The sequence below is a fragment of the Malaclemys terrapin genome, chromosome 4 (assembly GCF_027887155.1).
Source record: "Malaclemys terrapin pileata isolate rMalTer1 chromosome 4, rMalTer1.hap1, whole genome shotgun sequence".
Taxonomy (NCBI): Eukaryota; Metazoa; Chordata; order Testudines; family Emydidae; genus Malaclemys; species Malaclemys terrapin.
The window spans coordinates 59473995-59501898 of record NC_071508.1 but is presented as its reverse complement, the minus strand read 5'-3'; the positions used below and the strand labels follow the sequence as shown (position 1 = coordinate 59501898).

At 40.5% G+C, this 27904-nt stretch overlaps 1 protein-coding gene across 10 annotated transcripts in view; it reads left to right on the top strand.

Moving 5' to 3' along the window:
• The window catches only part of PPFIBP2 (PPFIA binding protein 2), a 189600-nt gene that overhangs the window by 88226 nt on the left and 73470 nt on the right, over nt 1-27904 (top strand). For 9 of the 10 annotated variants that reach the window (XM_054025787.1, XM_054025784.1, XM_054025792.1 and 6 more), the window contains 2 exons: nt 17860-17952; nt 24052-24165. In XM_054025787.1, the coding sequence (XP_053881762.1) occupies nt 17860-17952; nt 24052-24165 (207 nt within the window). Of the gene's footprint in view, nt 1-5013; nt 5515-17859; nt 17953-24051; nt 24166-27904 lie in introns of those variants that run through there. The other variant, XM_054025793.1, reaches the window with a different exon arrangement.

Sequence of the window (27904 nt, the reverse complement as noted above, 5' to 3'; positions counted from 1 at the left end):
CCATTTTAGAGTGACCAGATAGCAAGTGTGAAAAATCAGAATGGGGTGGGGGTAATAGTGGCCTACATAAGACAAACCCCGAATATTAGGACTGTCCCTATAAAATCAGGACATCTGGTCATCCTATCTCTTTTACTCTTTTTTTTAAATATTGGAACTGCAGTAGCAGTCCTCCTACCCTTTGGGAATTTCCCTAGTTTTCCAAGGTTTGTTATTTTTTATCATCAGTGGTTTGGAGAACTCCTGAGTTAGTTCCTTTAAGACTCCTGGGTGTAAATTATCTGGGCCTATTGATTTCAAAATGTTTAATTTTAGCAGATTCTGCCTCACATCTTTCTTTGTCACAGATAGTAAACTTTCTGTTCCATCCACAACATCATACAGGATGGATACATCCTCCTGCTTTGTTCTAAATGCAGAATAGATGCATTTATTGAATATTTCTCCTTTTTTATATCACTATGCATAGTTTTACCATCTGCATCTAACAATGGACCTATACCTGACGTAGCATTTTTCTTGTTGCTAATATGTTTTAAAATGCCACCTTATTATCTTTACCCCTATTGACCATTTATATTTCATTGATTTCTTTGGTTTCCCTTATCAATAGCATAGTTTTTTTAACTTGTAACTTGTATTCATTGCCATTTACTTCCACTGTTTTCTCTTTTTATTTATTTAGATATATAATCCTCTTAACCAAGCCTCTTTCTTGCTCAATGTAATTTTTTACACTGTCTGTGGACTTGTGGCTTTTTGGACATCCAGTAGGATATCCTTAAACAATTCCCAGTTTTTATTAAAACTTCCCACTTTAAATTTAATTTTGATGTGCTCCATTTCAGAGGGATTTGTCCTCAGAACTGATGCCCCCTTCTCCCCCCTGCAGATTTGCTGGAGGCTAGAGTCATGCATATAGAGTTCCTGAATCTCTGTACTGCTTTTTTCCCCCCTTTCTCCGATCTCATATGGCAACATGGCTCCAATAGGAGCACAGTTCACCAAGAGCGGCGCCAGGGTTTTCGCCTTCCTAAGCGGCAGTGCTCCTCCTCTGAGCATTCGACGGTGGGGGGTCCTTCCATGCTGCGTCTTCAGGGTGCTTCAGCGGCGGGTCCCGGAGTGAGTGAAGGGCCCGCCGCCGAAGCGCCCCAAAGACGCGGAGCGGAAGGACCCCCACCGCTGAATTGCTGCCAGGGATGGCAAAATGCCTCCCCCCAAATCCTGCCACCCTAGGCGATGGCCTAGGGTCGCCTACTGGAAGCGCTGGCCCTGCAGTTCACAGACATTTTAGCTGGGTGCCATCCCAAAACATCACAACAGGTTTGCTTCAGAACATGTAATAGAACAATGCTGCCAAGAATGACCATCTTCTCAGCCCTAGAGAAGACAAACATGACATAAAGCAAGCACTCCCTTCTCTCCCCAACCCCAGCAGGATCTGTGGCTTTTTGTTTCTCTTCCACTTCTGGAATTAGATGACAACATTGGTCTCTTAACTGCCGGAGGTATAAATAAGAGCCTGGAGCACACTGATCCTAGTAGATTTAGAAATGTATTGTGGCAAGTCTGTTTAATGTTTGATATGGGATTAAAAGAGTATTTGAGCTTGTAAAAGCAAATTTAATGTTTCTGAATATAGATTAGTACATAGCCAGAATTGCACAGGGTAATAGCAATGTGGTTTCCATTCATTATATATTAGGTAAGGCATTCATGTGGATCTCTTCCTTGATCTGTTTTGAAAGTGGAGGAGTTGACATTGTAAGAGCAGCAGCTGTGATCAGTGGGTCTCTTCTGAGAATTCACTGGGAAGGGAAGGCATTTTGTTCAGTGGTCTATGGCTACAGACAATGGACTACAGGAACTTTGCTATTTTTAAGATTAATGTTTCAGATTATATTCCCATATCTGCTATGTCTTCTTTGTTTTGCGGGTGATATAAGCAATAAAGTTTCTTGAGAACTAAAATTGCTCAAGTGAAATACTAAATCAAATACCAAGGGAAAAAAAGAACGGTCTGGATTGAATGTAGGATTGCCTGTTCAATTTTTTTTTTAAAGGAATAATTAGAAGTTGACATTGGTTTCTTAACAGCAGATATAATGGAGCAATATAATAGTAGCCTCATGAAAATATTTCCAAACTGTAACATTTCCCACCAGCTCATCTTTATACACCCGAGAGAAACCAGCCCACCTTCCTAGTTAAATGAAAAAATATGCTGATTAATCTTAACACATTTGGTTTGTATCCTGCTTTATTCATTTGGTACTTGAAACTCTTTAGGGCCAAAGCTCAAACAGGAGAGAAAATCCAGCATGCAGGTGACAGGCTAACAGCAAACATGTGACTGTTTGGAATGTACTTTGTCAACATTCCTAGCTGATAAGGGGCTGACTGAGTGTAAGATATCTAGAAATTCAGTCACAGTATTACCTTTTAGTCAGGAAGAATGATTGTGACAAACTCAAGGCGCAGTTACCTGAAATCTGAAACAAATCATTGGACAGGAATAAGGTATGTTAGTAATTTAAAATATTCTTTATAGCAAGAGAGATATTGTTCACCTGTCTGTGACTATTGTATTTAGACAGTAATAAGCAGGGTAATGCAGCTTTCTTTGAGCATAATTAATTGATTCCACTGCTGTCAAGCAGTGACATTTTGAATGTGAGAAGTTTTAAAGAAATTATTATTGGATTTAATTGACTAATTAAAAGCATAATGTGTGGGGGGGAGCTTTTTAACAGAGGCAAGTTATTTTTAAAAATGATCTGAAATGAGGGAGGTTTGGAAAGTTATCTGAAATGAGGTTTGGAAAATGATCTGAAATGGATAAAGTTTGGAAAGTCTGGTTCCACACAAGTAGAACCATGTAATGTACACCTGAAGCTCAAGATAAAATTGTAACTAACTACTGTTGTCCTGCATGAAAATATGTTTCAGAACTTTCAGATCTCTTTATCTCAAGCTGTAATAGTTCGTGTTTTTAGTTCCAGAGATCCCCAGTATGTCAGCCAAGATGGTGGCTGTCACATATGAGCATATTTAATTTATGTAAGATACATAATATAGACACATGAGAAATGAGTTTTTATGAGATTTTAAATGATACGGAGAGTTGATGAGAAGGCTGTGCTTAGAGTTGCCAACTCTGACTGAAGCTATTCTGGGAGTTTTTTTTCCCTAGCATGACGTAATGTCATTTTCTTAAAATCTCCTATTAAAATCTCCCGGATTGCTTTCAGTAGTCACTGGGAGATCAATGCCGATTCCGGGAGACTCCAGGCCAATCCTGGAGGCTTGGCAACCCTAGCTGTTCTAGATGTCTAGAAGAACAGCAGAACTACTAAGAGAAGCCTTTCCCATCAACAAAGGCCAGCTATCAGTAAAGTCTTATGAGGCAAATGGAATGAATACATAAAATATCCTAATTCTTTCAAAGTGCTATCACAAATGGCTTACCATTCTGTTACATTGTCAGAGGTTTGCTTGTGCCTTTAATCATACTAGCACTTTTTAACATCACTCACTCTTCAGAAGTCTTACATATTTCCCCCAGCATGTGGCTTTAAATGAGAAAAAGGAACTTTTAAGCAGAGCTGGCAACCTGGGTTATCCCCTCTGCTTTTTGCCTTGGAGGATATAGAACAGAGATTCTTTGGCCAAAGTAACAAGGAGTCTGGTGGCACCTTAAAGACTTAACACATCCGTTAGTCTTTAAGGTGCCACCGGACTCTTTGTTGTTTTTGTGGATACAGACTAACACAGCTACCCGCTGATACTTTGGCCAAAGTCTGTCTGAGGAGGAGTTGAGATAACATGGCACCACTCCTTTCACCTCTCCAACTGCAGAAACTCCTCCATATAGAATCAGAGGACTGGAAGGGGCCTTGAGCGGTCATCTAGTCCAGTCCCCTGCACTTATGGCAGGACTAAGTATTATCTAGACCCCGGACAGGTGTTTTGTCTAACCTGCTCTTAAAAATCTCCAGTGATGGAGATTTTTACTTGAGGCCTCTGTACTTCGAGGTGTAGCTAAATGAGGCAGAGCCAGACAAGAGTTGTCTTTCAAGGAAACATACTGCTTTAAACTCCTGGTTGTCCTTGCACATAGTGGTGCCATTGTTGGCAATGTTATTGGTCATGGGTTCCCTCTTTCTGCTGTTGAATTCCCTCTAAAGGCAGAAAGAGTTTGGCTGGGGAACCTGGAGGCAATGGACATCTGTGTGAGTGACCTGAGATCTGCATAGGTGTGAGGATGTCATTGTTGACTCCGCAAGGGGGAAAACCCCACTCCCCAAGCCACTTGATGCAACATAACCTCAGTACTCATAAGGCATCCTGTTTTTTTCAGAGGTTGACATGACCTGGATCCTGTCATTTAACTTCTTATAATTTTTAAAATATTTTTGTCCAAAATAATTCTCTCTTCATGTGGAGTTCTTTATTGTCCCGTTTCAAGTTAGGGCATTTTCACCAGTGAAATCTAAAAAGCTGAAACTGGAATTCATAAAGAAAAATTAAGTCGCAGCCATAATACTGAGTGTAGGCACTAGAGGACACCACTATAACAGGCAAAATCGCCTGAGATGTCCCCTCTCAACAGAACCATTGCTTTGACTATACATTCATCTTGGCATTGCAAGTTTGAAACGTTGCCATGCTATGTGGTTTCAGCTGCAGTAGAAAAAGACTGTAAAAAGCTGGGGGCATATCCTTGTTCTTTGTAAAGATGAAACTTTGTCCCTTCTGGCAAAAGTCTTGTTCATAGAATATTTAACTTATCCATAAAGGTCCTTCTTGAACCCCTTCTATTTTTACGGTGTGCTCTGTGAAAACGGAAGTAATTCAAAGAGCAGGGCTTATTTTTAGGCTTAACCCCAGCTTGAAATAAACTGAGACGCTGAGGAGTGTTATGATAAACACAGAGTAAAACAGAGACAGGAAATAGGGGGTCTTTGGGTAATGAGTTCCAGCCACTCTTGAAACAGAAAGCCAGGGAAGGCATTACTTGAAAATAGTTTCTGTATGAGAGCTTAGTAATTTTTAGCTTGTTATTTTGCCATTAATAGGGAACAGTTACTGCAGGTTTAGACTACTGTGGAAGGCTCCTTTTTTCCAAGAGACCATCTGGCATGATACATCTTTTGAAGCTTTTAGAATGATGTTGCTGCTTGTCACTAATTGTGATCTGCACTGAAAAAAATAGATGCTCTGAGGGGAGAGTCTGAAGTTTATGCAGTTGTGTGTTGTATATACATCCGTCAGCAGAGTTTGGGATAAGCCCGAGGGACAGAGGCAGGAGATTTAAGAAAAATATGAACACGGATTCATGCTCTTAGAGGTGGGGGGGGGGAAAGGGGAGACGTAGCGATTGCATTCTGCAAGGCGAAGCTCTATCCTCTGTCCAAAAAGTTCCTCTTAACCCAGGAAATATTATTGCTGAGATGGGCCCAAAGCATGGATGGTGAGATTGATATTTACAAGCACTTCACGTGGCTAAAGAGGGTAAGTGATTTGTTGTGCTCTGTTGTCTCTTTGTAAAGACTTGTTAGTAACAGACTTTGACTTTTCAGGTTTGTAAGGAAAAACTTATTTAGTGCCTCAAACTTACACAATTGCCAAGTTCTTCATGAGAATCTAATTATAGGCATATCTTCATGAGGAGGGAAAAATCAGCTCTCTTTGTGCTTAAAATGAAAGTCTGAAATCAAGCTTTGACCAAATGGAAAATAATATTTTAATTTGGCTGTTATTGAGGTAAACATACAGCATGCTTCCTTTATAAGAGTTTATGGTAAGCAATGAGAATATGTTGTTGATAATTTTGTGATAGAGGGTATTTGTGTCAGTAGTTCATTTAATTAGCTCTTTCTGCATAGGTGTAATTGCACGGAACTTTTTTGGGGGGGAGGGTTACACACTTGCCGTCCAGTGTAGTTTATGTATTTTAAAAATAGATTAAATACAATTGAAATCTTAATTTTATGGTGAACAGTCTGAACTTAACAAAGTTACTTCTAAGTGGGATTTTTTAAAGTTGTCTTGTCTAAAAGTAAAAGTGCAGAAAATAGAATTTTCATTTTCACCTAAGAATTAAGTGTGTTTCTAGTGGTTTTTTATAATTTTCTTGTATCCTTTCTTGACACTATTCTTCAGTTTTTAAAGATAGCAATAAATATTTTTTTTGTATAAAAAAACTTTTTTAACTTTCCAGAAATAGTATAGCATTTAAAGTCTAATTTTATGTACTTCTTGTAAATATTTTCTTGCAAATACTATGCATTCTCTTAAAGAATCAAATAAGTATTCATGCCAGTACAGTTTTCACATTGTCTTTTAGTATCTCAATTTTTGAAATGTCTGGCTACTGATTTTAACTACCCGTATATTTTATATAAATAACAATAAATAAATATGTAGGTAGAAGTCTATTCTGTATGTGAAATATGAACAGGATCTGCAATTTTCATTGACTTCTTGAATTAATGGAAAGCTTCACAATATTATCTCAATCTCTGATAAAGGCTGAAGCTTGAGAAGCTTGAAGTTCAGTCAGTTTAAAAAAAATTATGTGGAAAATATTTGCTTCAGTCCCTGAGGCCCTTGTATCTTTTCAGTAGGAGTATGCAGCAGGAAATGGCAGTTGGTAATATTATACTATCAGAGGTTAGCCTGTGTTTTGCACAATTAAAGCAAAGATAAATAACTTTTTATTACTGTTTACCTAGACCAGAAGTTAAATCTTTCTACTAAAATAAGTTCTCAACCAATACATTTCCTCCTTCCTGATAAAATTTCATCTCTCAAATCTTACGTATGCCAAGTAAAGGCTTGTGTGCAGTAAATAAGATGTGTAGCATACACTTTAAACTGAGGCCAATAACACATATCAGTTCTCTCTAATAAAATGGGAATGCTCAAGAAGTAGCTTTCTGTAAGCTGGACTCCACAGTGATGAATTTTAAATTCCTTAAGGGTTAGCTTGGAAACACCATTAATCTTTTGTTCCCAATGGTAAGGAGTGCTTAACACTGTATAATGCTTTCATGGAAGAATTAATCCTTGAAAAAGTGGATATATTGAGATTATTTCCAAAAACAATATACCAGAAATGTATGTACTATTAATATAGTGCAAACTCGATAATCTTACTTTACAGAAATGAAAGTATAAGGACATACAGTAGTTGTGTGCAATTCCTTTTATGTTGATGACTTTAAGGCAGTGTCAATACTGCTCCCTTTTCTAGAAATGGTTCTTAAAGAAAAAAGTGTGGAAGTGAACGGAAGTGGAGAACTGCAAACAATCTTGCAGTGCTCCCAGAAGAAGCTGAGCTGTCGTGCTCCCAAATTCCTATGATAAGTGATAAAATGTTGCAACAATCTAAATGATTTATTGAATCTTCATGCCCCAGAATCCCAGTGTTGTGTCATATGTTCTGGCACCAACTGTGATGGCATATAAAGATTTCAGATCCTGTAATCGTAAACTGATGCTCTTTGGCTGATAATAAAAGCACTTCTCCTACGATAAAGAACAGTTTCACCATGCATATAAAACACTTACAAGAGAAAGGATCAGTTTTAATTTTACAAGAGGTTAGGTGGCATAGCTGGATTTTCATTACAGTATAAAGTCTGTGGTCTTGAACTGGATTATGGGAGTGGAGGGACAAATGTAAAATTGCAAACTCCAGGCAGATGATGCAGCTGATATTTTCAGATTCTCAGAAAATCAGAATCAGTCCCTTAACAGCGATCTCCTGTAACATTTAACTTGTACAGCTGCGAGTGTCAGGTGATAGCTAGAAGGAGAAAAACCACTTAGATCAAATTGAAACAAATGTTACCACAATCCAGCCATCTGTACTTTCCTAACAGTGAAAAGACTTGTTAAGACAGCAGTGCCAAGACAGGCCCTGGGCATTGGCTGGGTGGCAGCAAAATGAAGGAGCAAATCAATGGAGCCAAAAAACTTCCCCGGCCTGTTCTCAATTGTACAGTAGTCACAGTTAAAATGTTTTATTTTTGCCTTTTACTGATAGTAAAGATATTATCAGTTGTAGCAATATTCCCTATAATAAGCACAGAGAATAACTCCCCAAACCTGTAGAATCTTACCTACCGGTGGAAAGGCAAAAAAGTAATTTAACTGTGCCCATTGCACACTCAGGAAATTGTTGATATGGTAGGAAACAATTTCACAACCAGCAGACATTCAACCTATACTGTCTAAGAAGTTGAATAAGATCTGTCAGATATACGTAACACTACAGTGGTGGTGGGGGTGGTGGTACGCGGTATTTCAGTCTGCCATTTGTAATTATGGAGACATTCTAAGAGACCTTGCTACCTACAGACAAAAGAGAGCCCATCAAGATATACAACTGTGGAGGCCATGTAAGCATATATTTATGCAAAAGTGCCTCTCCATTCTCAGAGGGTGTAGAATAGTCTTTATAAATAGCGGTACTTTTCTAGCATCACAGCTCAAGAAGCAGCAAGTTGGGATCAAGGCCCTTGTGCATGTTTCTCACACAGCACTAATTTGTTGGAGACTGCCACCTCTTTCAAGCCATTTTACAGAAGGCTAGCCCTGTGACTCAACCCAACATCAGTTAGGAAAGACATCACGGTCTCCCCAATTAAACCTTCCATGACAAACTGAGGAAGCTGGGAGTGAAGAGGAAAAGAGGATCCCATCTAGGATAAGGTCAAAAGATACTTATCTCTAGTATGAACTCTGTTCAGTACCCATGAGGCGAGGGAGGAAGTTCTCCCACAGAATTTTACGATTGCTTCCAAAATCATCACTCTTCCCCATTTCCCTTTTGCTTTCTAGTATCCCTTCCTCTGACCTAAGTAGAACCCATATTTCTCCAATAAAAGTGTGATCCCCATTGTTGCACATGGGAGTGTGTGGCCGATAAGTGGTCAGCTAATGATATAAAAAATAAATGTTGATGTTTTCCACTAACTGTGGGGTGAGAGTTGTCTGAAACTGTTAGACCTTCACTGGTCTATTTAATTTAGTGAAGGATGTGAGAGGGAGCAGAATGGACAACCCTCTCCCATCTGTTGGTCGGAAAGGCTAGGGAGGGGGGAAATAAAATATTAGATTTTCCAAATACTAGCACATCTGCCATATCTAGCCATCCAGTTCAGAGCAAAGAATTTCAGCAAATGTTCATGCTGCCTAGGAGTGTATAAGTTCCTCTAGCTCTGCCTTGCTTAGTTTCAGATCATGTGCTTTTAGGTCTGTCTAGCTGGCTACTGTTCTCCCTCATCCTAACCAAACGTGAGAGATGGGCTAAGGGAGAAATCTGTTGCTGCTTGTTTCATTGCATCCAGGTGAACAGAGAGAAGAGCCATGTATCCAGCAACTCCTCAAAACCCCTATACAGTCAGGTAGCTCTAAAATATCAGTAGTTTGGATTTGGATTACAATCCTATTTGAGATTCAAATAATATCCCCAAATACAAACATCTCACAAATAATATGCTATGTGCCCATTGGTACACAATTGTTGTGGAATGGAAATAGTGACCCCGATGAGACCCAGAAAAGTGATAGAGGTGGGAATTACATGTTTTTTTCATTAGCATTAACCCCACACTAGACTGATTCTGAAAAAAGTGGGTAGGGGAATGAGGTGTTCTCTTTCTTCAATCTGGATGCAAATGACAAATCACAGGTTCTCAGATTGTGGTCCATGGACAGCTAGTAGTCAGTGGAAAACTGGTTGGTCACACACTGCTGGCTCCGCTTCTTTGTTCTTCGCTGCCAAATTGCAACAGAAGACACTACACATGTCCTTAATATTACTTTTTCCATGCGTGCAATTGCCGTAGTTGCCACAGGGAACATATTCAATTCCCTGTGGATTTCATGTTCATGTGATTGTGAATGGGAGGGGAGGAGAACTGTGACACAGACTCCCTATTAAGGTATGGGCGCCTTGCCAAAAAAGTTTGAAAATCGCTGATCTGAATGCCTGTGAGCTTTATTATTCTTTCAATATGGCTTACTTAGAATTAGTGCTGAATTACTGTGCTTCAATGTACTGACCAACTTATCAAGCTTCTTAGAATAAGCTTGACAAAGATTCCTGAAGCTGAAATTTAGCGTGCACAAGGAAACCATAGATTGGCCCATATTGAATTTTATTATTTTCCATATGTCCTTGCTTAAAGGGCCTTACTTTTGCAAGCTGTGGAGCATTCAGCTATGAGAGTTAATACAGGAAACCTGAACTCTGGCTTTCCTTCTGTGTGGGACAATAAGCAGTGTTCTGAATCCAGTCTCCTATAAAAATAAAATGTGATTTGGCACAAAGCTTGAAAAATCCATGCATACCCAGACCAAGAGCTTCTCCCACCCCCAATCTGAGAAATTCATAAAATTAAAGTAGCTAATGGGTGGTGGTCTGATTTATTTCTCCTTTTTCCTTGTACAGCTCAGTCTCTGTACTTCTTAGTGATTAATTCTGATATTCTTATAAAATAAATACTTCTAGAGCATGTCCTGAAATTTTTGTGACACTCTTGCCATATAACACTTAAGCTTCTTGGAAGAGGAATGGCTAATGACTAGATTACATAAATGATACTGAGAGCACAGCAAGTGCTTCAAATACATAACAGCATTTTATCCAAACTAGAAGAAAGCATAATATGACAGAGAAAATCTAAGACACTGAAGATGTTTAAGACATTGAAGCAGATGCTAGGATAAACCTCTATGTGAAAACTTTTACTTTAACTGGGAAAACAATTGTAGATATCACACAGCATGCTGGGTTAAGGGAAATGTTTACATTTATACATAATGCATTCTTAAAACAGACAGGCACTGAAGTGCTGCCACAATTCTGAAAATTGGTTTCAGACTATGTCTATACTTACAGCTGTGTGTAGAGTACATATGCTGCACAACCCCCTAGCACCGGCATAAACAGCAGTATAGATGGTGAGGCACTGCTTAGGTGGGCAGAACCTTACGATTTGTACCCTAAACAGCTCTTTACACACCCAAGCAGTGCCTTCTCTGTCTATACTGCTATTTTTAACAGTTTAGTGTCCCACTGCCAGAGCCTTTCCCGATGGACTGTGGCAGCGGAGAGACACCAGAGAGAGGCTCCAGAAGTTCCCATCAGAAAAGGCTCTGATGGGGGAGGCAGCGGGGAAAGATCCTCTCCTTGCTGTCAGAGACTTTCCCCACCACAAGGAACTGCTGGAGCTTGTCCGTACCACAGGGAAGGGCATCAACAGCAGAGAAAGGCTCTGGCAGGGGGAAGGCAGTGGGAAAAGGCATCATTTCTATTTTCACAGTGGAAAATGGAACATTTTGGTCAAAACTGAAATTTTCCCAAAGAAAATTTTGATTTTGCGGAAAATGCATTTGCCATCAGAAAATAATTTTTACAGAAAATTTCTGACCAGCTCTATAATTAACACGTTTAGTTTATAAACTGCAGACTTAATTTATCAAAGATTTACTCATCACACATGTTTACTTTTGGTCTTTCAGGTTTGGTCCTCAGACTTAATATTTTTGTTGTCACTGTAATAAGTCTTGCTGGTCTGGGCTTTTAGGCATGTAATTATAAGAGCCTGCTATTTACTGATCGCTAATGGAGCTATGTCTTTTAATCAAGTACTTTAAGGTCTTGTGATTTTAGTGTCAAAGGTCCTACATTCAGTCCCTGCTGGTGTCTATCTGCATTGGCTTAGCGGAAACTAAGTAATCTACCTTTACAACTGCAGAAAGTACTCCAACCATTCATAGATGGCCTTGGGCTATATTACATTGTTTTAATCTTGTCTTTGTTCACCACAAATATTGCCCAAGTCTTAAACAACTGCTACTACTTTTATTTAACAGATCATCTTGTCTGCACTTATCTGACAAGTACAGATAATAGCTCACTCATGCTGACCTGTTAGCAAAGTGATATTTTCCTGCTCACATGAAAATGATTCACTAGCTTTTATATGGATATTGAATAATACACTTACAATGGGGGGTATTTCACAAGCATACAACAAGGCAGACAACGTGGGTGCAGCAAAGTACCTCAGTTATCTGTGATTTGATGCTGATCTAATTCTTTTAGACAGCTGACTCTTCAGGTACAACTTTGAACCCTGTTTGTTTCATGAGAAGTTAGTTATGGCAAAAAATGTGATATTTGTTTAATACATTGTGTCTGTACAATCTTTCACCTAAACATAAGCGGCCACAGACCTGTTTCCGAAAAACAATGTAGCAAAAGGGGAAAGCCAGCATACAAAATTCAACTTCTTTTTCATCACAAACACAATCTCACTTTTTTGGTAGAAGTTTCTCCTGCACAGGTCTTGAAATCTAGAACCACCTTTCTGTTTCTCTCCCCCTCAGTAGCCCTGCTTTCTCCCTTAAATCTTGCCTGTCCTGTTGAGATTAAACTAAATAGAGGTTTGAAAAATTGCAAGAGAACCTACCTACTTCTCAAGATTCCTGTACAAACTCTCGAAAGAACCATTATCTTTATCATCTCTGACCTTATGGTCAAAGACAGAACATTATCAGCAACTAAGCAAGCTAAGTACATTTTCTAACAACAACAAAATTGCATCATATTTTATTTTCCCAGGCTTGAGCCCAACTACACAGCCAAAGAAGATTACTTCCCGGGGATGCTTGTAATATTGAAAGCATTGATGTGGCTTGTCTTCTTGCAAAACTAAGAGTCAGACATTCTAGAGAGGAATTCTATATTCTGGGAAGCTGAGTGAGCCACAATACTTCTAGCAAAAATGTATAACATGATCAAATGTGAAATCTTCTGAAACCTAAACAGAATATTATTCACCACTCTAAAAGCTAATCTAAAATTAAACTGTAAATTCCAAGGGAGAAATTCACCCCCATGCAGAAGTGGCCAGCAAAAAGACTCTGCAATGCTTTTGGTTCCTCACAACAGGGTTTAGGCATATGCCTTGTGCTGGCTCCCTGTGACCCTCAGGCTAAGTCTACACTACCCGCCTGAATCGGCGGGTAGAAATCATCTCTCAGGGATCGAATTATCGTGTCTCGTCGGGACGCGACAATCGATCCCTGAATCGACGTTCTTACTCCACCAGCGGAGGTGGGAGTAAGCGCCGTCGATGGGGAGCCGCGGAGGTTGATTTTGCCACCGGCCTCCCAGCGGGGTAAGTTGGCTCCGATAGGTCGAATTCAGCTACGCTATTTGCATATCTTAAATTGACCCCCCCCTCCCGCCCCCGATCCCCCCCCCCCCCCCCCCCCGTAGTGAAGACCTGCCCTAAGTGAATTTGCAGTGAGGATTATAATTTCAGGCTTAGAATGATGCACATATTGAAAACAGAGTGAATTTATACAAATTAAGTGTTTGAGTCAGTTGGACCTGAACAAAAAATGAATTGTTTCCGGATATGAACTGTACAGGATGTACAATAAGCTGGAAGAATGCTAAATTCCTCCTTCCTCACCTCCCTCCTCACCTGGCTATGGCAAATCCGGCTCCAGGTAGAGCAGTGGGCCTGTGGTGATGCTCCCAGAGTACTCCACGTGCTGTATATTGATAGCAGGGGATTTCCCTCATCATGTTGGTATGGGTATGGGTCATGGGGACCCGCTGGGGAAGGTTGTCCATCAGAACCCTGTATCCCATAATGATGGGGGGAAGGAAGTATTTCTAAAGTTAGGGGCAGTTAGGTCAAAGGTCCCAGGTTCTAGGGGATTCTGTAATATCAAAAGCAGAGTAGCTAGCAGTATGTCGGAAGTCATGTAACCTTGCTGGCCAAGTGGATATCCCTGCTGGACATATAAGGACATCTCTTGGGTACTTTTTGGAATTCTTTATTTCCATTATAACTGTAAAAAATCATAAATAAAATATTTTCTCTAAAAACACCTGGACAGACCCATCAACCTCATCAAAAGGATTAATTTTACCTGGACCTATGCACTTTTGACAACTGTTGTGGGGTTTGTTTTTTGTTTTGTTTTGTTTTTAAAGAAGGGTTGAAAATAGACCATTGATGGGGATGTGCAGGGAAGGTAATGTTCACAGAGATGTTTTCAAAGATAAATTGAAAAAATAAGAAAAGGGGGGAGCAGATGTTAAATCCCCTCCCCCCTGAGACCATCTAGAAAACCTTATATATTAACAGTTCTGAGAGATCTGGAGCACCCTCCGTTCCCTTTGAAACCATGGAAGTCAAGGATGTACAGCACTGTGCAACTCTTCCCCTGAGTAGCCATGTTTGAAAATGAAGCCCATTATGACTTGGATCTAGTTAATCACTGCCAGGTTTACCTACATTATCTGTAGTACAGTAGTGCCTAGAAACCCCAACTGAGATCAGGGCCATATTGAACAAGGGGCCATACATACATATAAAAACATAAGAATGGCCATATTGGCTCAGACCAGTTGTCCATCTAACCCAATATCCTGTCCCAACAGTGGCCAGTGCCAGGTGCTTCAGAACAGGTAATCATCAAGTGATCCATCCCCTGTTGCCATTCTCAGCTTCTGGCAAACAGAGGCTAGGGATACTTCAGAGCATGGTTTTGCATCCCTGCCCATCCTAAATAAATAAATAATAAAATAATATATGAGAGATACCTATCTCATAGAACTGGAAGGGACCTTGAAAGGTCATTGAGTCCAGCCCCCGCCTTCACTAGGAGGACCAAGTACTGATTTTTGCCCCAGATCCCTAAGTGGCCCCCTCAAGGATTGAGCTCACAACCCTGGGTTTAGCAGGCCAATGCTCAAACCACTGAGCTATCCCTCCGCCCCTTAACTCCCTCCTAATATCCTCCATGAACTAATCTAGTTCTTTTTTGAACCCTGTTATAGCCGTGGCCTTCATAACACCCTCTGGCAAAGAGTTCCATAGGTTGACTGTGCGTTGTGTGAAGAAATACTTCCTTTTGTTTGTTTTAAACATGCTGCCTACTAATTTCATTTGGTGACCCCTAGTTCTTGCATTATGAGAAAAAATAAATAACACTTCCTTTTTTTTTTTCTCCACACCAATCATGATAATCATTATGGACCTCTATCATATCTCCCCGTAGTCATCTCTTTTCCAAGCTGAAACATCCCAGTCTTATTAATATCCTCATATGGAAGCTGTTCCATACCCTAATCATTTTTGTTGCCCTTTTCTGTATCTTTTCCAATTCTAATATATGACTTATGAGGAGAGGTGAAGGGAACTGGGGTTATTTAGTCTGCAGAAGAGAAGAGTAAAGGGGGATTTGATTGCAGCCTTCAACTATCTGAAGTGGGGTTCCAAAGAGGATGGAGCTAGGCTGTTCTCAGTGGTGGCAGATGACAGCAAAAGAAGACAATGGCCTCAAGTTGCAGTGGGGGAGGTCTAGGTTGGATATTAGGAAACACTATTTCACTAGGAGGATGGTGAAGCACTGGAATGGGTTACCTATGGAGGTGGTGGAATCTCCTTTCTCAGAGGTTTTTAAGGCCCGGTTTGACAAAGCCCTGGCTGGGATGATTTAGTTGGTGTTGGTCCTGCTTTGAGCAGGGGGTTGGACTAGATGACCTCCTGAGGTCTCTTCCAACCCTAATATTCTATGATTCTATTCTGTCTTATTATCTATCCCTCTCCTAATGATTCCCAACATTGTTAGCTTTTTTGACTGCTGCTGCACATTGAGTGGATGTTTTCAGAGAACTATTCACAGTGATGCCAAGATCTCTTTCTTGCGTGGTAAGAGCTAATTTAGATCCCATCAGATTTATATTTTAATAAAATATAAAGTATAGTTGGGATTATGTTTTCCAATGTGCATTACTTTGCATTATCAACATTGAATTTCACCTGCCATTTTGTTGTCCAGTCACCCAGTTTTGTGAGATCCCTTTGTAACTCCCCGTGGTCTGCTTTGGACGTAACTATCTTGAGTAGTTTTGTATCATCTGCAGATTTTGCCATCTCACTGTTTACCCATTTTTCCAAATCATAGTAAGAGACACCTCAGCCCACAAGAGCTTACAACTGAAATAGAAAAAACAAAGGGTGGAAGATAAGAAATATTATAATCACCGTTTTACATATCGGAGGGGAGGCAGAAGGGACAGATCTTCTGACTGTGCAAATTGGCAGAGCTATGTTGAAATCAATGGAGATACACTTATTTGCACACATTGGAGATCTGGCCTTAGTGTCTTGTCCAAAGTACCATCCTTTCCTGCTGTTGCATAGTGTGGTATCTTCTATCATAGCAATTTGCCGCATGTTCTTCAAAAATTACTAATATGCTCCTGCACCATCGAAGGCAAAGAGAGTTTTGCAGTTGACTTTCAGTGGAAGCAGAATCAGGCAGTATTTCAGTAGATTGTACTGTTGTATACAGATTGTTCATTTGCATACATTTCACAGCTTTCCACTGTCTTCCTTTCAATATCACTGCAAACTATTGATTGTTATTAAGGCCCATAATTGCATGGTCACTGACAATGACATTTAATACTATGTTCTAATTTGACGTTTGCTTTTTTCCTATCTGCTCTGCACAGTGAGTTTACTTTAGAAATCTAATTAAACAGCTGCAGTAGTCCCTGATAAGTTGCTAGCTGAACAAGGTAATAATAACCCATTAACAAGGAATTCATTTTTCCCCTTGCATTGTTTTTATAGTAATTATATTACTTAAAAATGCATCTACTGAGCTGTAGCCTATAAAATACAAGGTAGCTTTTTGTGGTCTACTTCGACAGAAAAAACAAAGCAAAGGATTTGAAGTAGGTTCTGTAGAGTCTTACATGTTGGAAGAATACTATATAAGGATTTATTTCTCGGCAGAGTTTTTAAAGCCTGAACTTACATTTATATTGTTAAACTTTAATTTTCTCTATTATAAGCATTATAAGATATTTTTAATAAATCCATAATAATAATAAAAGAGAAAATGTCATATTTTCCTGTAGCCTTTTCGTGGGAACTTAGCTGCAAAGTAAGCTATACCCTGGAATTACTTTAAAAATGTAAAGTGGATCCTTAAATGGCTTTCCTGCATGAGCTATGGTTAATACGAAGTCTTATTGACTAAGGATGTCAAAGTAGCACAATTCAGTATGCTTCTGTGCATAGTCTTTATGGTTCTTAGTTTTTATCATTTCCACCGATGGGTCCAAGATACAAAGTTTGGTTCTTCAAGTGAATATTTAACATTCCAAAGTTTGCAGGTGTCCAAAGCCAGAGGTTCAGTTAGACTCACCTCTGTTCATTTTCTATAGGATTTGCTGCTTTTCTTCAGAAAGTTGCTGCTGATCCCTGTGGAGGCTGGATCCTTTCATATTTTTGGTCTAATAATAAACATTTATTTTCAGGGGTTCACTACCAGGATGTTCTGTCAAAATATGCACAAATTTGCGTGTTAGCACAAATGAAACCAAATGGACGGCAGAAAGAAATGCCTGCCATGTAATACCTTACCTTAGGCTCACTAATGGCTGATGGTACACTGATTCCAGTTCAGGCCACAATCGGTATTCCATTGAATTTAGAAAAGTGTTAGAAGGCACAAAGGCCAGGAGTGACATGAAGTTCTACTGGATGCCATTCTTGATGTTTGGGTCAATTCAGAAGTATTGATCCCTAGAACTAAGAAGTTATCTAAAATTCTGCTGCACTTAAACTGCTTATGGCGTACCAGATTGCTCTTGACAGGATCATATTTAGTATAATGTGTGTATTTATTTTGCATTATTGCAACTCCCCTGGTTCTATATTACTTTTCATTATGTTTGCTATTGCTTGACATTTTCGTTTCAATTATTTGTTTAAATTCTTAGTATATCATTATCTTCAGTCTCAGGTGAATCATCTTTCTTCTGCGAACAATGAAACCTATCAAGAACGACTGGCACGATTAGAGGGTGATAAAGAGTCCCTCGTCTTGCAGGTATGTATAGTAGCGTACTATCAACGTATTTGGTATTCAATGGATAAAAGTTAGAGGGAGTCCTGAAAGAGACTTGAAGCCAAACACCTTGGTTCTATTAGATCAATAAGAATATGTTATGTGCAGAAACATTTACTGGCCATTGAATATAAAATTGTCAGTGGAATGTGAGGAAGGCTTGCAGCTAACCAGGCTGCCCACCAACATGGTTGATATTAGTGTGTAACACAAAGATAGGAGAGAAGAGAATGACTAAGCAAGAAGAAAAATCAGATCATAAATAGTGGACAGGTCAGTTGACTTTATTCACAGCATTCTGTAAAATCCACAAAAAGTACAATGTAGAGTGACCAGATGTGGCCGGTCAAAGAGATTGCTGAGTTTGTGAGTGTGTCCCAGTTGGTTCTATGGAGAGTATGGTTCTGTGCAAATTTCTATAATTGGCTGGTAACTGGATGTCTGGCTCTTGTACCCAATTCTCTCCCATCTTCCTGAGCTTCCACTTCCTCTGTCGTGATCCCACCTGCCACAAACACTCACTCTCTTTCTTCTTCGGTGCCAGACCCCCCGCTGGTGTAAATCCACGGAAGTCAGTGGAGTTATTCTGACACATAGCAGCTGAGGATCTGACCCTCAGGATTCATGACTGAGTATGAGGATCCAGTTGCCCCGCTCTCTTTTTCTATTATAGTTGTTCTTCCATGCATGAGAATATATGATGTGATCTGAGAAGTCCCATAGTTTGTTGCTCAGCAGCATACTTTGAATTCAAAGGTGAGGTGATAGATCCAGTGGTCCTGTGGTTGTGGGAGAATGTGAGGAACTTGAAACAGGAGAAATGAGGGAACTGGAAAGTTGGGATCAAGGGAAAGTTACAGAGGGCAGGAAGAGACACCCTCCGTAGTGGCATGGTTCCTTTACACATGCTCCTTCCACTCTCCAGGTGACATGAGACTCTCCAGCTGTCAAATTCTTCTCTACCCCATGACTCGAACCACAGCCAGACATCAATATCACTGTATTCCCATTGCCCAATCCCTCTTCAGAAATGTGTTTAACATCTGGCTTTCCCAAATCTTTTTTCTCTGTCAAGAAGCAGAGAGAGCAGTAGGTTCTGTGAGATCATTCCTTGCCTTTCGATTGTATCTGAGCTGTTTTACTTCCTTAAAATCTGAGGGGGTGGAACAATTTGGCAATAAATCCAGGGGAAAATAAGTCTGAAACCAGTTCAGTTTCTTTCAGGTTTCCTGCTTCCCAGTTTATAAGCTTTTTCAAAAGCAGGTCCTCTGTACCACGTGAATAAGTTTTATTCTTGGGAAAATAAAACTATGCACAAGGTAAAATCAAGCTCCTTGAGTCTTTCTGAATATTTTTCCCCTTTCCTTTACTAGGCTGCACAGTGTCTGTTCTTAAAGCCCAAAGCAGAAGTCTCTCTAGATACACAATCTTTATCTATCCTTTTCCCTCTGCAAGTGACTCCTAGTCCACGTATCCATAATAGATGTGGGTTTATATTCTCTGTTATCTCAGTAATGAGCTTCTGTGAATGAGTTTTCTGTTGCATGTGTTTCTGTTCACACTTGCTTTAATTAACTGAGTGATGTTCTCATTACCAATATAAAATAAGCAGTAAACCTCTCATGAGACATACTCTTTTGGTTTGGCTTGAATTCTTAATTCCTGTCTAATTAGAACTGCCATTGGCAAAAACTTTAGGAGTAAAACTTCTGTTTGAAACTTTGGTTAAAACCATACATGTTTAGTTCTAAGCATTGCTGAGACACCTACTTGGGTTTGTCTACAAAGGAATTTAATAAAATTGCTTCAAAAATTTGTTCTGAATGCTCCCGAAAGCCAGGTCAAAGTTGATTATTCAACATATTAATCTCATTCACTTCCCTACCCCACCTCACATTATTACCTGTTTGTGTTACTGTAGCACTCACAAGACCCCAACCAAGACTAGTGCCCCATTGTAAAAGACCATTGCTGCCCTAAAGCGCTCACAGTCTAAATCAGTGGTGTCCAAACTTCTTAGCCTGAGCCACAGAGTCACCCGCCCCCACTCCACCCCTTTCCCTAAGGCCCCACCCCCACCCTGCCTCTTCCTGCCCTGCCTCTTCCCACCCCTGCCCAACCCCTGTCCCACCTCTTCCACCCCATTCCACCCCCTCCCCTGAGCGCAGGGCCGCCGAGAGCGGATTCGGGCCCCAGTGAAAATTTTTTTTCGGGCCCCCCAGTAAGGGCGGACCGGCTAAACAGGGCCAACGAGGTGGGGGGAGGGAGTGGGCCCGGAATTTTTTCGGGCCCCCCAGCAAGGGCAGACCGGCTAAACAGGACCGACGAGGGCGGCCCCCTTCCAGACCGCCGGGCCCCGGTAATTTGTACCGTCTTCCCCCCTCTCATCGGCCCTGCTTGAGCGCGCCCCACCCTTGCTCCTCCCCCTCCCACCCAGCGCCTCCTGCACACGTGGAACAGCTGATCAGGATGGGTGAGAGGCGCTGGGAGTGAGGGGAAGGTGCTGATTGGCGGGGCTGCTGGCAGATGGGAAGCGCTGGGGGGAGGAGGAGGAGCTGATCATTGGGACTTTTTTCCCCGTGGGTGCTCCAGCAAGAGGGCAAGGTGAGATGAGGGAGTGACTAGTGCACACTGCTCTCCTGCTATCCCCAGATGGTGTATGTTTTCTTAGGGACCATAGTCTATTGGCACAAGGTTAAGCAGCCTCTAGGCTGCTTAGAGCATTTCTGGTCCACACAGAGCAGCTGGAGATGAAGCAGTGGGAAAGGCAGTGCCCCCTACCTCTACCCTGTAGTGAGTGGGCTGATTCAAACACCTCCGCTTTAAATCTTTCTGAGTTAAATTCTCTTCCATTAAGCCTCACCACTGACCAGTGTTTCTCAGTTTTGCCAAATGTGCTATATAGGTTAGAGATGCCACATCACCCATGACATCCTGCTGTAGCCCCGAGACAGTTTATGGGAGTTCGTGCAAGTGCCTCTTTTCTCCTGTATTGCCTAGTTTTTCAAAGTTCTACCTTTGGGATCTCAAACAATAAACATGTGCAAAACCAAGCAAGTGAGTTAAAAGAAAAGGACTTTCTCTGTAGGCTTTAGTGGGTTTTTGACGACTTAGGCGTGTGGTGTATGCGGGAACATTGCTCTATGTACACTCAGTGATTCCCAGAGGGACTGGCAGATGTGAGACCTAACAGAGGAGAAACAATGTCGTTTTAACCTACTAATGTGCCTCTTAGCTTAGCTATTGGAACATTCAGCATGTACTTCTGAAGCGGCTAGGATTTTATTAAATGCCTATGCAGGTCACCTTTTCCTTGGGGATTACAGTGTTTACCCAGTTACACCGTAACCTTTTAAACAGAACTTGCGTTCTCTCTTATAGTGACAGCTGCAGGGAGCAAACTAAAAAGGAGGATTCTATACATTGGCCCTTTTTCTCCCTGTCCCCTTATCTCCACTCGCCACCTCTTTTCTCATCTGTCCCTTTCCATGCCATCTTCATTTCATGGAAAAAATGGACAACCTAATTAAGTATTTAAGCAGCAGCAGCTTTCCCTATAGAACCCATGTCTCTTGCTGGGAGTGCTTTTCATGCTGCTCAGATGTGTCTGTGTTTGTTGCTCCTTGGGTCACCAAATCTTTCCTTAAAATCCTGCCTACCTATTTATCTATGTTCATCTGGACTCTCTCCTGGAGCCAAAGACTATAAAGGAAGTAACAGAAAACACCCCTTTTCCTTTCTCTCCCTTACACTTTTGTCTCCCCGTCCTCCCGCCAAATCTCTTTATAGGTAAGGAAAGGTCGACTATCAAACCCCTCCCTCTGCAGCGAATTCAATTGATCATCCTTTCCTTTGGGTTAGCAGATGGGATCAAAAGCCTGCAAATATCTAAGCAGTGCCACTTCTTTAGTGCTTAAAGGGCTCTCTGACAAGCAGACCTTTTTTAAAGTAGGTGGGTCCTGCTGGCCCATTTGAAGGTTTTGGAGATCCTCCTCAAGGACAGCGGCTTATCTAGTTGTTGTTATGCTGGAGCTGAGCATGACAGCAAAGGTAAGGATGTGTTTAACAAGAGTTTAGAAGCCTGAAATTACATCCTGTCTAAAGTAATAGCCAGGGCTGAATAAATTCCGAGAATGAAGGCTGAGGTGTTTGTAGCAAACTAAAGCTCCAGGGCTGAAGGATTTATTAGCCCAGGGTAGGGAAAGAGAGTCACACTCTTGCTTATGATAGCTGATACATATTGAACCACTTGACTCTCTATAGGGCGAGGCAAGGCTATGTAATTAGGGATACAAATTCAGAAATCCTGATGTGAGACTATGTTTTAGCATAAAATTATTTCAGAAGATTTTTAACCATGTTTCTGGCATGACACCCAAGCATTTGGTAGCTCTGCAACACATTCCCGCAGCTCAGCAAAGACGTAATTCAGCAAGCTTGGCTGCAGATGCTCCTCTTGTCTGCCAGGGGCCACCATGGTGCCTGCTCTACAGCAGCCAGGCAGCCACTCCCCATGCTGGATCTGAATGGGAAAGGAGCATCTGGCTGTGGTGGCAGTGTGGGGATAGAAGGTTGGGGGGGCCCAGTACTGGTCCCCACATGCCCCCAACTACACTGAGTTTTGTGCAGCTGCCTGTCCTGTCCCTGCTGTGTTTACCATAAGTGGGTATGTTTACCATAAGTGGTTACATGAAAATTAATTGAAAATGTGGAAATTTACTTATTAAATTATTTGTTTTAAACACCATGCTTCAAACTGCACAAAACTTGGCCACTCTGCACTTCATTTCTAAAGTGTTTAAATATCAGCATTGTTATGGATGTGAGAAGGCCTGAAATTTAACTTCCAAAGATGCAGTGCGTGTCTTTTACAATGCATTCTATGAAATCTCATTCATTCCTTTTTAGCCACTTTTAGAAAGAAAGAAAGAAAGAAAACTTAAACAAAAATGAACTCATCACACAAATTTCAATTTGATTTTAATTATATTACTGCCAAGAAATTAGAAGTTAAATCTGCAATTTCATCCTTATTATTTGTTTTTGGGGGGATTGTTGTGCATAAATTATAAGCTCTTTAGGGATTGTCATTTTTGTTCTCTGTTTGTACAGCACCTGGCACAATGGGATCCTGGTCCATAACTGGGTCTCTTAGGGTTACCCGAATGCTAATAAATAATAATAATAATGAACTAATATATAAAATTATGCAGCATGGACTGCATTACCTAGGACTACAGGGTGGATTTTCAAATCTCTGTAACATTATGCTGAATACATTTTTTGAGTTTTAATAAGTTTGAGTCAAGCTATTGGGCTTTTCTTATTACAGTTTACTCTTTTGTAAACCAGTTTGTACCACTATTCTTACAGTTCCTTAAGAGTATTACTAATTGTTTCCTTCACAGCAATTCATCCCTTGTATTTCAGTTCTTTTGCATTCATGTTTTGGCTTGTAAGGCTTGGAAATTTTTGTGGAGTAGAGCTTTGTCAAGGCTAAAACATGCCTTTTACGTATTACATTCTTTTATAGCTTCAGAAAGCTTTATTGATAGGTAAGTTGTTCTCAGGTTCTTGTAAGAAGTACTTTAATTGGTTAGTTTTCTGAAGAACAGTTTTATTGTTTATCCACTTTAAGGAGTGAAGTTCTAACAGAAGCTGAAATAACAATGCATGTTCTGATGCCACTTAAAACATTAAGAGTATTCTATGCTATTTTTTTTAAAAGAGAGTGTTTACTGTACACATTGGTATATGATTTACTCAGTCTGCTTATACATAGTATTCCAGAGATGTGTTGTCTTTATTTTTTTTAATTTTAAAACAAGTACAAGAAAGATGACTGATGTTTTTAAAGCAAAGATATTGGGAGACAGGCTTTGAGGTAAGATTCAAAATTTGTGTTTGTTTTGCTAGGCGAAGATGATATGATACTCAGGAATGTGAAACTTTTAAGGACTTTCAGTGACAGACTGGATATAAAAATACATTGTGTGCTGAACTGTTTGATTAATAAGGTTAGCTGACATTTATTTACAGTAAGTTCAAAAGTGTTCTCCTTGCCTTGTTCTCAAATTACAGGTGAGTGTCCTCACGGATCAGGTGGAGGCCCAAGGAGAGAAAATCCGGGACCTAGAAGTCTGTCTTGAGGGGCATCAGCTGAAACTTAATGCTACTGAAGAAATGCTTCAACAGGTAAAGTCTAGTGTGCGAGGATTCTTATGCAATCTCTTTCAAGATGGAGGAACATGTATGCATGCTTCTGAATCTGTTATGCCCTGAGTAAATGGACATAGAACAGTTTTGTCTCCTTTTATTGTGTCTGTTGCCTTGAACGATATTTTCATAATACATGTTTGTTTTCTTTCCTGGTGTACCTGGATTTTACCTGTCTGTTGTATAACACTGTAAGCAGTAGGCATGTAAAATGAAGCCATTGTATAGTATTCAGAATACTCAAATTAAGCTGGAGGAGTGCTGCAGAGATGGTTGAATAACTTGTTAGACAAGTTAAATATAATAACAAAATACCAGTTTCTGTAGGGGTTAATTCTATAATGTGTACCGCTTTAAACTGTGTCCTGCATTCATGTGGTTGGGTTTGAAGTTGAATTTTAAACTCATTTGAGGTTGAAATGAATTAGGCTAAAATTTTCTTTATTCATTTTTATGAGCTTTCTTTTTCTCTTCTCAAAGAGAGCTACTATATAAAGCTGTTTTTTCCTTACTTCCAGCCATGTGCTTACAAAACCACAGTTCACTTTGAGTTTGCTGTTCAACTTAACCCATCCATGCCATTTCACAGCAGGGGATGAGGGAGTAGAATGCACCATAAAGTAAATACAGTTAAGCATTTCAGACAGCAGTGACAGTTTTGGAGTGACAAAGATTATGAAGAAGTTGCTCTCTGCAATTTTCCATGCCTACTGAAAATGCTGAGTATCTACAGGTAATTTAGATTATAGATGTTTAGGAAAAGAGTATCAGAGGGGTAGCCATGTTAGTCTGAATCTGTAAAAAGCAACAGAGGGTCCTGTGGCACCTTCAAGACTAACAGATGTATTGGGAGCATAAGCTTTCGTGGGTGAATGCCCACTTCATCAGACGCAAGAAAGCTTATGCTGCAATACTTCTGTTAGTCTTAAAGGTGCCACAGGACCCTCTGTTGCTTTTTAGGAAAAGAGTAGAGAATTTAAATAGATCTTAAAATCAAGGCTGTAGATTTCTAGGGCAAAATTAATTATTGGTGAGCTTATTTGTTTTGATCTTATCCAAGTGTTATATACATTTAGTTTTAGATAATACAAAATATGTATGACTTTAAATTATTACTGCATTGTCTTCATTTATATAGACATTCTCCATGTTTATGGTGATAGTGTTTCTGGTACACAAATATTAGGTAAACAGTGGCAGTCTACATATAGTAAAGTTGGATCATATCTCTCTCTAAAAGCACAATTTTCATATGCACATCTTAGCCAACATGATTTCTTTGTAATATTCGTAGTCCCAAACTTTTTAAGCTGCCGGAAGTTGGATTCACCCATATAAACTATGCTAGAGTTTGAAAAATGCCAATTTTAACACCTATGATTTTCTATTCAGAAGGTGAATCTCTGGAAAAGAATGGCAGCTATTTAGAATGTGAAACATCAGAAATAGAATACAAGCATTCCTAGTCCAATCTGAGAGGATTTTTTTTCTAGATCAGTGGGGGTGGAGTCCAGGTGCTGGGGGAGTGGGGCTTGGTGGGACCGGTGGTCTGAATGCAGCTGGTTGGGGCTCAGTGTGGTGGGGGTCCAGGTGTGGGGGCTTGGCGGGGTGGCACAGGAGGGGTGGGGCTCAGTGGGGTGGAGGTTCAAGTGCAGGGTGCTCAGGAGTGGGGGTCTGGATGCATGGAAGTTGGGCAGGTGTGGGCAGCTCCCCATACAGTGATCCCTCCACCCATGGCTGGGGAGCAATAGGGGCAGCCAGGGAAGATTCCTGTGGGTGGCTCTCACCCAGTCCCTGCCCCAGGAGTGGCCTGTGCAGGGGAAGAGGAAGTCTCTCTGCAGCTGGTGCCTGGAGCACAGCAGGCTCCACCAGCCGGGGTGTTCCCAGTCCTGCTCATCCCTGGCTCCAGGATCACTTCAACTGTGAGTGAGAGAGACAGAATCTTGCACGCACGCCTAGTCGCACCCCCGGAGGTGGTAATTTATGACTGGGTGCTGGAACAGGGGTGCTGAGAGCCATTGAACCAAACTGTAAACCCTGTATATGATGGAAATCACTTCAAACCAAGGGGTGCGGTAGCTTCTTGACTGCTCCTGATTCCCAAACTAGGCACGCCTGCTCAGGACCACTGCCCAGGAGGGGCACGTGATTCAGTTATTCCACAGGGAAAGAGTAAAATCTGCCGGGGACATTAATTCTGCCCTTGCACAGTGGTGCAGAATTCCCCCAAGAGTAAACATTATAGCTATTTAACTCTTGCGTAAACTGAAGCACAGAGACTTTTAGACCCTGATTCTGCAATGAGTTACATATCAGTGGACCCTAACATCTTCACCGAGCTCACTGCAGGATCAGGCCCCAAGGGGTTTAGCCAGGATCATACCACAAAGCAGTGAGAGAGACAGGAACAGATTGCAGGAGACCTGACTCCAAGTCTATTATTAAACTATTGCATGTAGTATTTGCTTCGTTTAAATTAAACCTACACATTCTATACATGGTCTGCATTTTTGTTACTACTTCCATTGTTTCTGGGTGGGAGCGTACAGTAAGGATAGGCATAAACTGGTGATTTATTTATTATTTTTTCAAACAGCATGTAGGACAGGAGTCTCTTTATGAATTAAACATTACAAAATTTTATCTTCAGTTTAATTTTCCAGACACTGACTTGTTAATTTAGGTCCCAACTGTGCAAAGATTTATATATGTGCTAAATTTTTACTATGCAAGTTTTAGATTTTCAAAAGTAACTAAGGGAGGTACAACTCCCCTTGCCATGAGGTACAACTCCCCTTGCCATTCAGCGATACTTGTGCTGTTATTTCCCTTAGGTGTATTTGAAAATACCAGCCTTAATTTATAGTTGGATTGCTCAGCTACTGTATGTTGAACTGCATTGACTCTGTCTTAGTGAATGTCAGTTCACTTTCTCTGTCTTTCTTGTGTTAAATAGTAAATGAAAAGGAAAAGATTATTCCCCATGCTTGGAAAAACTTAACGTGTATTAATAGAACCAATCTAAGCCAAAATGCAATGTGGATCAGCATGTTCACTGTTCTGAAAATAACAATAATGTATGTTGTTCCAGAATGTGCTCTGGCTTTTTAATTTTATTTTCTAACAGATAATACAATTTGAGTTTCTCCCAAAGTTACTTGTGCTCCAAAAGTGCTACACTTAGATGTTGCCTATTTTTTTTTATTGAGCTTGCTTAAGTCTGGTTTAATGAAGTTCCTTTAGTAAGGGATCTGATTATATCACTGTAGCATCAGTATGTAATGCTACCCTAAAAATACATACCAGCTGAACCCAGACTAGCAGAGACTTGCCCACGATGTAAGGGTGGGGCCATTGGCTAGAATCCTTTTGGCTTATGATTTACGGGTGGTTATTTTGAACTCTGCTTTATAGCTATAGTGCAAACACTTTACAAACAGTGGTTTAAAAATAAGCTACTCTTCGTGTATTAGTATTATGCAAAATTTCCTTCCGTTTCTTGTAGAGGATGACAAAGCAGAGTGTAGTGGAACAGCTCAAGTGCTGGAGAGTAGACTGACATGCGACTGTGTCAAGATCAACTTCTCATGTTTTCTTGAAGAAACTTGTAATGATGGTTCTGCTTTTACTAGGGCTTGATTCATAGCCTAAGAGCTGTACCAGGGATCTGTTTCAAAGTCCATTGAAGACAATAGGAGTCTTTGAATTGATTTCAGTT